Source organism: Mesoplodon mirus, assembly GCF_964341445.2.
Source record: "Mesoplodon mirus genome assembly, chromosome: 2".
NCBI lineage: Eukaryota > Metazoa > Chordata > Mammalia > Artiodactyla > Ziphiidae > Mesoplodon > Mesoplodon mirus.
The window spans coordinates 16,608,815-16,620,386 of record NC_138977.1 but is presented as its reverse complement, the minus strand read 5'-3'; the positions used below and the strand labels follow the sequence as shown (position 1 = coordinate 16,620,386).

General features: G+C 41.3%; 1 protein-coding gene across 2 annotated transcripts; it reads right to left on the bottom strand.

The window, feature by feature from the left end:
• Positions 1–5,311: 5,311 nt before the first annotated feature.
• On the bottom strand, positions 5,312–10,789 carry DDIT4L (DNA damage inducible transcript 4 like). Of its 2 annotated transcripts, none has more exons than XM_082608172.1 (3): positions 10,699–10,789; positions 9,601–9,740; positions 5,312–7,717 (listed from the first exon to the last, which is right to left on the bottom strand). In XM_082608172.1, exons 1-3 carry the CDS (start codon positions 10,782–10,784, stop codon positions 7,227–7,229), a joined length of 717 nt encoding a protein of 238 aa, XP_082464298.1. In that variant the 5' UTR covers positions 10,785–10,789; the 3' UTR covers positions 5,312–7,226. The 2 variants fall into 2 exon arrangements, with proteins under 2 accessions (XP_082464298.1, XP_082464299.1); XM_082608173.1 differs by lacking the exon at positions 10,699–10,789 and adding an exon at positions 10,034–10,212.
• Positions 10,790–11,572: the final 783 nt, after the last annotated feature.

Sequence of the window (11,572 nt, the reverse complement as noted above, 5' to 3'; positions counted from 1 at the left end):
TCCTCGGATTTTCCTGTCTCTTAGAGCTGATTTAGTGAATATTTACTTGTTGTAAGTATAGAAAGTTCTTAAGTAGAGATATAGTTTGAACTTGGCTTAAATTTTTAAACTGCCCATAGCCTTTTTAAATTTTAAGATATTTTATTTACTATTAAGTAAGTACAAAAAGAGATGTATGAAATATATGTAAAGCATAAGGAGCCAGGATTCAACAATATATGCATGCCTACCTCCAAATTTAAAAAATAAAGATCGCTACTATCACCTTTGATGTTTTTTGTGAGTGCCTCATTATTTCCACCTATTTTCCTGTCCCCTCAGATGTATCCACTTGCTTGAAATTTGTGCTTATAAATCCCTGGATTTTTAAAGTAGATAAACCACATATATTGGTATCTGTAAATATTTTAGTTTTCTGTTTTTAATCATTACATAAATGTAAAAAATAGCCTATTTATTCTTTTATGACTTCTTTTTTTTTTTTTTTTTTTTTTTTTTTTTTGCATTACACGGGCCTCTCACTGCTGTGGCATTTCCCATTGCGGAGCACAGGCTCCGGATGTGCAGGCCCAGCGGCCATGGTTCACGGGCCCAGCCGCTCCGTGGCATGTGGGATCTTCCCAGACCGGGGCACGAACCCGCGTCCCCTGCATCGGCAGGCGGACTCTCAACCACTGCGCCACCAGGGAAGCCATATGACTTCTTTTTGCATTCTGTATTGTATCCTAAAGATTCATCCAGGTCTTTTATAATTTAGATTCCATTCATTTTCATTGTTGTTTAGCATTCCATTTATGACTAGAGCACAATTCATTTATCCATTCTACAGCTGATGGACATTTGTGTTGTTTCCACACCAGTCTTCTAAACAGTGTGATGCTGAGCTGTCAGTCTCCTGGCACATGGGTGCAAGAATCCAAGGCAGTAGTCTTAAAACTGGGAAATTAGTACAGGCGTAAACAAATGTTTTCCCTGCGGTATGTGCAGCACACAGTTTTAGGGGGACCAATTTCCAAACCCTTTGCTTCTATGTATAGTCCTTCCTAAAATTGATCTCCCTGAGAACTTACCTGAAATGCAGGTCTGACTTGCTCACTTCCCCTGTAACAGTCCTTTTCCCTCACTTCACGAAGGATATGCCTTTCACTATTGGCTCATCTTACTACAGTGCTTTATTCAGGGGTATAATAACCTCTAGGGTACCAAACAGCAGGACTGTTTGAACTATTGCTCTAGGATAATGTTGAGAAAGCTCATTATTTGAACGTCTGCCATTACGAGTGAAATTGTGTACCCCCCAAATCCATATGTTGAAGTCCTGATGCCCTGTACCTCAGCATAAGTAGCTCAAATATTGATTACAATTTGGTTTTGTAATAGGCAAATTTTCTGTATTCCCATCTACTTATTGATACTAATATATTTTCTCAGAGCTTACATTTATAGAGACAAAACATAGGAAATGATGCTTAATCCTCTAATTCTAGCAAAAACAATACCTATAAATTAATTTATGACTTTAAAAGAATCATTTCACTTGTAAATCAAAACCACAATGGGATACCACCTCACACCCATCAGAGTGGCCATCTTCAAAAAGAACACAAGTAACGAATGTTGGTGAGGAGGAGGTAACAAGTGTTCCCACTTTGTGCAGCGTTGGTGGGAATGTAAATTGGTGTACCCACTGTGGAAAACAGTATGGAAGTTTCTCAAAAAACTTAAAACTACCATATGACCTAGTAGTTCCACTTCTGGGTAGATATCCAAACAAAACAAGAACATTGATTCAAAAAGATACAAGGTACATGCACCCCAGTGTTCATAGCAGCACTATTTACAATAGCCAAGACATGAAAGCAACCTAAGTGTCCATCAACAGATGAATGGATAAGAAAGATGTAATATATATATCTAGAAATCCAACAATAGGGAACGATTAGGCTAGTTATGGTAACTCAACTAGATGGAATATTACTTAGTCATCAAAAATGGTCATTATACAATGATCATTCACTCTAACAAGGAAAATGTTTATAATAAAAGACTGAGCACCAAAACAATAAAAATTCCAAGTTCAAGGTGAAAAAAAAGAATTATTTCACTGAGCGAGATTATTCTTTGCTTATTAGTATTTAGATAATTCAAAAATATATTTAATGTTGCTTTGATTATTGTGTACTATTATTTATAAGGTTAACTCAATAAAAAATTAACTATTAAAGACATGATCACAGGAAATTTAAAAAATTGTCATTTAAATTTAAATCTTGTTTTTACTATGAGAAGAAATATTAATAAAAGACTTTCAAGTCTAAAATATATGAAGGTAAAATTCAGTTTAGAAAGTAGACTTTAAGAAGATACAGGAAAAAAGAAAAAGTAACACTGAAAAATTTTATTCTGTTGACGTACCTAATTTAGCATTTTCTAAGTAGTTTTTGGTGAGTTTTAAATTACCGTGCTATTTACATTCCATTGGAAACATTTAACGAGGTGATGTAATCGTTTCATTTAAAAAGATCATATTCACCACATACTGAACAGATATTATTTTCAACTTTTTAAACTTAGGCTGAAAATTTTGGATGGCAATTTTAAAAATATGGCAGAGGGTGTACTTTTACAAAATTCTCTTAGATGTGCAACAAGCAAAAAAGTTTGAAGAACACTGGTCTAATTTCATAAAATATGTTTATCTTCAACTTTACAAAATAATGCCAGGCTGCATAGATACACATATTGGCATGTTGGAATAATTTTGTTTTTCCTGTATCCTCACCAGGATTTGGAATTTTCAGATTTTAACACACACACCCCCCTTCCTTTTCTTAAACCCATGTGGATGTGTATACACTGATTTCTCATTGTGCTTTTAATTTGGATTTCCCTGGTTAATAATTAGACTGAGCATCTTTTCATACGTTTATCACCATATGGGTTTCCTTTTCTGTAGAGTGCCTATTCAAGCTTTTGCCCATGTTTTTTTCCTTTGAGTAGTTTGTGTTTTTCTAATTGCTTTGAAATAATTCTTAACATATTCTGGTTACTAACTCCTTTTCAGTTATATGTATAGAAGATACTTTCAGTTCATGAGTTGTAATTTTATTCTTTATAGTGTTATGTGATAGACAAAAAAGTTTGAGTGATTTCTTTGTACCTTAAGAAATTTTTCTAATTCAAAATCATAAAAATTATACTGTCAGCTAAAACTTTCCCTTTCACATTTAATTCTTTAATCAATCTGGAATTGTATGCATTCAATTCCATTTTTTTATGTAGATAATTATTATAGCTCCAATTATTGGAAAACATCATCATTTTTATTTATTTATTTATTTATTTTTTGGCAACATTGGGTCTTTGTTGCTGCACGGGCTTTCTCTAGTTGTGGCGAGCGGGAGCTACTCTTCTTTGCGGTGCACGGGCTTCTCATTGCGGTGGCTTCTCTTGCTGTGGAGCACGAACTCTAGGCATGTGGGCTTCAGTAGTTGTGGCACGTGGGCTCAGTAGTTGTGGCTCATGGGCTCTAGACCGCAGACTCAGTAGTTGTGGCACATGGGCTTAGTTGCTCTGCAGCATGTGGGATCTTCCTGGACCAGGGATGGAAACCATGTCCCCTGCATTGGCAGGTGAATTCTTAACCACTGCACCACCAGGGAAGTCCCCGCCATCATTTATTTGCTCATTGCTCTAACGTGCCAACTCTGCTATAAATCAACTTCCCGTTTACATATGTATAGGCCTGTGTCTGGGCTCTCTATTGTTTTATAGAATAACTTGTCACTCCCCGTGTAGCAGAAACTATGTTTTCAGTTCATCAAGCCCATTTACTTCTGGGCACACTGTGCTACCATATTTCCCAGCCCCTCTTACAATTGAATGCGGCCATGTGGCTGAGTTCTACAGGGGATGTAGACAGAAGTTATGTACATCACTTCCACAACTAGCCCCCAAGTTTCCCATGAGATCCTTCATAGTCTGTCTCATCTCTTGCCTGTGGCAGGTGTGGAGGACCCAATGGAGTATTGCAAGTCTATAATCAATGGCAGAGTCTAGGCAGGAGTCCCGGGTTCTGAAAATCTGCATGATTCTCCTCCCAGCTTGTCACCGTGTATCTCTCCCTCCTCATCTGCCACCGATGTGCCTTGGACTTTTGTTTTTATTCTCACTTGTTTAAACCGATATAGGTAATTGAGACCTGAGTGCAATAGACTTAAGATTTTTATACTTGTACATCCTTCCAGTAGGCACATGGGAAAACTGTGAATAGTGTGACATGATGCTGACTCCATGAGGATATAGATTACATCACTGGCAAAATAGAATCAGGATATTGAATCCATTTCCATAAAATTATACTATCTTTCTATTACTAAGAGGAAAATAAGACATTTGATCTTTCAGGAGGCCATCACACACTCCAGCTAATAGTTTATTCCCCACTGAAATAGATAAGGGAGAGATCACACCTTATTTTGAAGGTACATGAGAAAGTAACTAGATCAACTACAAAAGATAGGTGTGAAGCTGCCAGGATTGAAATGCATATTTTTTAAGTATTCGGAAACTTTTTAAATTCTAAGCACAGCTCTGCTCCAATGAATGGTGAATACTGTCAATAGTTGCCTACTTTTTTTCTCCCTGGAAAGAAATCACATTAAGAATTTTTTCTTTGAATTTAAGGGCAAATGTTTGACATTTTTACAGTCCTTTGGTGATGTGGGTAAGATGTCTGTGTTGCCTTCATGCATTTGGAGAAAGCATAGTGAGCACAGTTCCTGGAGTTGGCTCTGTTTTATACTCCGGATCTCCTGCATAACTTGGTGACTTTGGGCAAGTTACTTAACCTCTCTGCGTCTGATCATTTATCCATAAAATGGAGATGACAGTGGTCTCATTCCATAGGGCTGTTATGAGGAGTACATGAGATGGTTTATGTAAAGCACCTAGAACAGTACCTAGACATAGCAAGTCTTATTAAATGTGGGTTAGGTAGTGTGAGAAATCTGAGCTAATGACAAATTCGAGGAGACAGAAAAGATAGGTGGACAAGGTTAAAAATTCAAATTGATGAATGATTGTGGAATTATAAAGATATGTTGCTCTAATAGAATATTCTGGTAAAAATTAAAATGTATACTGATCTTACAATCTGATATATTTGCATTTGGCCATTAGGAAAACTACAGAAAAAGCCTTTACACAATGAGTATTTTTTTCAAAGGCAGTTGCCAAAGGAGCTCAAATTATTGTCTTCCAGTGAAAAATATTGTATTTGAAAAATTATGAAGCAAATGACTCTTTATTGATACATAAGCACATGCAATATACAATTGGAATATTATAATGAAGGGTACAAGTAGCCTTTGTCAAAAAAGGAGATAAATAATTGTGCTGTCACCTTCCCTCAAATATTGTCAAATATATTTTAGGGTGATCATTGCATAAACTCAGAAAAGACAAAGAGGACAAGAGAATTAAAAATATATGATGCTTTATTGTCAAAAATAGACAAACTTTAATTTCCTTTAACAGGAATATTAACTTAAGAGTCTCTATAAGTCACCACTATCTTGTGAGTGTAAAAGACAAGAGAGTCAAAGACAACTGTTAGTGGAAAAAGGACAACAGTTCTACATCCATGCCAGACACTCCTCGCCCACAGAATTACAGTGACCTTCAGAGCCCTGGACAATAATAGACATGCAAAACAAGCTCGACTTATCCTGGCCCAGTCCTGTAAGATTGGCTTTGTGGTATCTTTCCAAGCATTTGAAGAGTTCAATTTGTCAGAACACTCGCTGATTTGAATAGTGAAATGTTAGGGCATTTATGGGAACAGGATCACACCTGCTTTTGAATTACACCAGGATGAAGCCATGGTCTCTACAACCCTGGCCTCAGGATGTAGAGTGGTGCTAAGGAGACCTGAAAAAGCTCCTTATCCAGGACCTACAGCAAGGATGTGAAGGTCTTCCTGAATGAACATTATAATATATTGGCTATGTTCTCTCATTAACATAAAAAAAGATATTTAAGATCTAGCTAGTTGGAACAAGAGAAAAATAAGGCCTTTATTGTTCCCTAGGGACAGGTATCCAAGGATGAAGAAAGCTGGGTGTGTTCACTGGTTATCTAGATCATGACTTTCATTCTCTAGTCTGTACTATAAACCAGATACCCATGGTCAAAGGAGACTTTGTAAATAGACCCATCTTAATAATTAAAAGTGGTAGTGTGCAGCTATCTCCTATGAAGATTCAGGTTAAGGCGAGTTCCTTTAGTTTTCAGGAGAGGCCAAGGATGAGATGACACTGACATGATGAGATGGTCCATCTGAGATCAAGCGTAAAAGCAAAAGGAAGCTAGATTATCAAGTGAATGAGAAAGGAACTGGAACTCACTTCCTGTCCTTATACACATTCACCATTCACTCAATGGAAAAGTAATCAACTTCATGCAAAAAAATCAGCATTTTCCATGTTTCTAGTTTAAAGGTAAAATTCAATACTTAAGAACTAGAAAAACTGAGCTTATATTGTACCATAAAGTTATTTAAAACAATACTGTGGTTACTGAAATGGTAGCTCAAGCTTTTGCCACCTCTTTGAAACAGAAGAGTGGAGAGGATGCAGGGAGACAAAGAAGTACGTAACTCTGTTCTTACTGTGACATTCCTTATTCACATCTGCGTGGGGTTAAGTTTTAATTAAGCTCACCTACTTAATTCTACCCTCCTGTATAAGAACATGTGAGTAGGGGCAGGAAATGGGTGGCATGAGCTTTTGCAAGTTTTGATGGGCTAAGCGTCATTCAGTTAAGATTCTGTGATTGAAAGGATCACTGAAAACTTACAGAAAAAAAGCCATATGAAAATCAGACTAGGCAAAATGGGTTTATACAGTCTAGTAGCAAGACTACCTGGAAAACTGGAGTCAAATAAAAAACTAAAGTGGATTGCTTCTTTTGTTTTCCTTATTCCATTCCATTCCGTTTTGTAAAAACTGATACATGTAGACAATGTACTCTCTTGTGGGTCATTTTTCAAAAGTCCCCAGATTGGCCCTTGAGTTGGGGTGGCCGTGAGTATGAAATAGAAAGAAGATGAACTCAGTTTGGGGTTTCCTACCAAGAGCAGGCAGGGCAAACTACAATGACTTTAATGGAGCGCTGCGAAGTTTTATTACCCAGTCAGAAAAAGGACCCTTTCCAGTGCTTCCCTTTCAGCACTCTTCAATGACTGTTGTACCAATCAAGGAGTAAAGCTTTTTCTTAACAAGTCGGAATCCTGAGCTCAGGATCAGAGTTCTCCTGAGGCCAGAAGAGAAGCGACCTCGACTAAAGAAAAAATCCCTGAAGCTCGTCCATGAGCAGTTCTCCTGCTTAAACACCAGGGTAAGCTCAAAGGTGGGCACCACGCTAGAATCACACACAATCCTATCCAGCTTTTTACATACATTTTCAATTTCCAAGTTCACGTGCATAACGCAGCCCCGCAGGCCACAGGGCTCGGTGGAGGAAAGCCGCAGGACGTCTTGAGCAATCCTCTGGGTCAGTTTCTCAGGAACAAGGACTTTCGAGCAACCGAGTTTGGTGTGCTTTGATTTGGACAGACAGTTCTCCAGCATTTTAACCAAGCTCTGGCAAGTCGTCTCCTCAAATATCACCTCGTTGAGGTTGGGTTCAGGAACAACATAATCCCAGTAGTCAAAATCTGTGGAAAATGGAAGTTTAAGATTAAAAAAAAAAAATCCAGGAGCAGAAAAAACCACACCGAGATATAGCAACATTGTTTATTTCTTCTATCTGTTACAGCTACTTGTTCTATTATTTGTTTGGAAGTCAGCTGATCTCACTCTGCTGTTAACTCGCTGGGTAATAAAGCAAATCATTTAACCTGAGACTGAAAGTTCACCTATGAAATAAAGGTTTTGATAAATAAGGTGGGTAGGCTCTAACCATTTTTTAAAACATGTATATGTGTACACACACACACAATCTGACTACGCATCACAAATCTATTTATGGTTATCTTAGAATACTAGTGATTTTCTTTTCTTTCTTGCTCCCTGATTTGCTTATGGGGTTTTTCTAATTTTCTTTTACAGAGACTATGCATTAGTTCTGGAATAAAAATGTTAATAATTCTTTTTTGACTAAGGATTACCTTCTAACTCTAAGAATACATTCATTTATTATTGTAAAAAACAGATGTTTCGCTATTGTCCTTTAGCGATGAACTTAAAATGAACTTTGATGAGTTATACTAAACATCCATTAAATTTGTGTTTTCTTTGTAAGTCTTTACTGGAATGACCTGTAGATCCCAATTTTAGCTTCAACCTCTTCGATTAAAAATTGCTCAAAGAGAAGACCTCTGAGGTTCACATGGATATTTATAACTGGCTGGGTAGTTTTTTGTAGCCAAACAAAACAAAACAGTCTTAGGAAAACAAAATTAGATTTGCTCAAAGGAAAGGAGATAGCTCTGCATTTGGTCACCTACGTTCCAAATTAATCCTACCCCTTGGCAGGATGCCTCACCACACACAGTCAACTGAGCAAGCACAGGCAGATGCCCTGTGGGCTCCCCACCCTAAGCCTACTGCACTTCACTGGCTACTGCATTTTCCTCTCTCCACATCACGTATAAACTTAGATCATTCTTTTTTTTTAAACTAATTGAAACAAATGCACTCCAAATTATAAGGCTCCGTATTTTATCTACGTTGAAAATAGAGAATTTTAGAGCTTTGGCCTATAAAATTAGATCATCAACCACTTTGCCTTCTAAATGAGGAAGGCCCAAAGATCTCAAGCAACTGGTCTATGCCCACAGCTCCTGAGTGGCAGAGCCGTGTGTTACTTTAGAAACTCCTGTTTAAAATTGCAAATGAAAAAAAAAATTGCAAATGACAATATGTCCAGCATCACTGCTGTTTTAAAGTTTCCTTCTGGCCTTAAAAAATGAAATAATGGGTATATCCACAAATAGAATACTACTCAGCAACAAAAAAGGAACACACACTGATAGAAGCAACAGCATGGATCTCAAAATCATTAGGCCGCGGGAAAGGAACCAGATACAAAAGAGTACATAGTACATGCTCCATCTGCATGCAAGCCTAGAGGTGAAAGTAATCTATAGAGACAAAAAACAGATCGGTGTTTCCCTGGGGACGGGAGAGGTAGCGTGGGGAATTGATGGCAAAGGGGTACATGGGACTTTGGGGGCAGAAGGTGATGGTAGTGGTTACACAGGTGAATACAGTTGTTAAAACACACATAATTGTACACTTAAAATTCACCATAACTTCACAACCATGTAGGGTAGGGACCTGTATAGTTTTTAACCCCAAAGAGTCTATTAGCCGCAGACTAGATGGACGCAGCCCTTGGGATTTTATCTTTTGCTTCTTTTGTTTCTCACCATCATGGACAGAAGATGCTAAAAGTTTGGAAAGAAGTCTCTCTCAGATGGATTTTGTGGCACCTCCAACATTCAAGGAGGGGGCCGACACTGCACGTCCGCCAATCCCATCTATCTAGGGGCTGCGACCTTTGGAGGGAAGAGAGGTAGGCGGTTGGGAAACTCACCATTTAGTAGGTTCCCCGGGTGGAAGCCACGGTCCAGCAACTCCGCAATGCTAGCCGGGTTCTTACTGCTCAAACTGCCCGTCGCAACCATGGTCAACGGCTCTGTTTCCCTCGCTGGGCGGAACGGCCTTTCCGGGGCGCTAGAAAAAGTAGGCAAGAAGAACAGATTTGCAAAAGCAAAAGCACGACGTGCAGAGGCGCCTAAGATGCCCGGAGTCCCCGGAGCGAACAAGCCGAAGCATTCCTTTTCCAAAGGGGAGGAACCGGCCTCTGCAACTCAGGTTCGCAAAACTCCGGGAGCGGAGACGCCTACAGTCACAACCTGAAACTAATTCAAAGTTAGCAAAACTTGGAGCCGGCTTACCCCGCGGAGCTCACCCCTGAGCCCGGAGCCCCGGAGCCCCCAGGCCCCGCTCCTCCCACCCAGGCTCACTTGCTGGGAGTCCGCCGGGGCCGACGCGCTCGCTGGCCAAAAAGCTGCGGGTAAACCGAGGCAGGCACCGTCTTCAGGAGGCCCCTCCCTCGGGGGCTTAGGGACCTGCGGACCCAAGCGGTAATCGGCACCCCGCTCGCCCCCAGCCCACCCCGCCCCAGCTCCACTAAGCTGCCTCGCCTCTGGGGCGGCGGGCGTTTTATAGGCCCAGCCTCCTCACCCTGCCCCGGCCCGCCCACCTGCGCCGCCCCGCCCCCGTGTCCCGCCTCTCCAGGGTCCGGTTGCAACCCAACCCCGATAGTTCCAGCAGCCCTAGGCTAGCCGCTGGGAGTTTAGGCTAAGTTTGCGGTAGGGTTGACACCTGCTGTTTCCTGGGTGGGCCGCGGGTCCCCGTGAGTGCAATTCCGGGTGCACGACTCGCCCAAAACTGACCGCTCCCCTCCGCCACCAACCAGGATTCTTTGGTGCGACGCCTCCCCTAGCGTGCGCGCACACACTCACACTCCTGCTGCTCTTGTTGACTTTCTGTCCCGGGCAGCGGGAAGCTTTCGGCCTTTTGTCTATTACCGTGACCTGAGGCTTTGCTCTGTCAGACTGAACACTTTGCTTAAATCTGTGTAGATGTTCAATGGGCATGATTTCTGCGCTTAGCTCTGGCCTCTCACCGAGTCAACTCTACTCCGCGTGCCGTCCCAGGGTCTCTGTATTCTCCTCTCCCGCACGCGGCCAGCTCTAGCTTGCCTTCCCGCATCCGAGGCTCTCCAGCCTCGGGTCTTCACTGCACCCCCAGCACCCTTCGTACTGCTTCATCTATGACTAATGCATTTTCACCGCGAGAAAGGGTGAGTCCGGTACTCTTCTAATTAGACCTGGCTCCAGAGCGCCGGCAGCTTGAATGAAGGCGAATTTGCCAAGAAACTAAACAAAACCATGAGTGGGATTTTAGCTGCTTCCACCACCCTCCCTGGCTCTGGGAGCAGTTGTCATTCGCAAAGGCAGCAGTTCCTGGCAAGCCCCGTTAGCGGGAGGAACTTGGTCTTGGACCGTCTTGAAAGGGCTCGGGGCAATGAAGATACACGTACAGTGTTGTATGTCCTGCTAGGGATATAATCCCTGTGAAGCTTGATGCGCAGTCCTGAACCTGAGCCCACAGAGGGACAGAGGGGCGGCTCAGGGTCAACAGGCTCGCCCAACCCATGTTTGACAAGAAGCCAAACATTATGTGTTCCTCCACTGTGCCTAAGCCACCCTGTTCCCGCTTCGGTGTGCCAGTAGAGATGGTCTGGTCAGAGTGAGCTTTCCCAAAGACGGTGGTGGGTCAGCAGAGGAGAGGAAGGGGATGGCTGGAGGGAGAAGAGTTTCTACAAGTAGGAGGTGCTAGTGTTGGCTCCCAGTCCTTTAGGATTAGTCTGTGTACAAGGATCTGTAGGTTAGGGCCTTGAGAAGCAGCTTCAGCTGTCCAGGCTAAAAACTCTTAGTAAGAAAAACAACAACAGAAGGGGTAAGGAAGCTGTGATAAACAGATCAGTGGGAGGACAC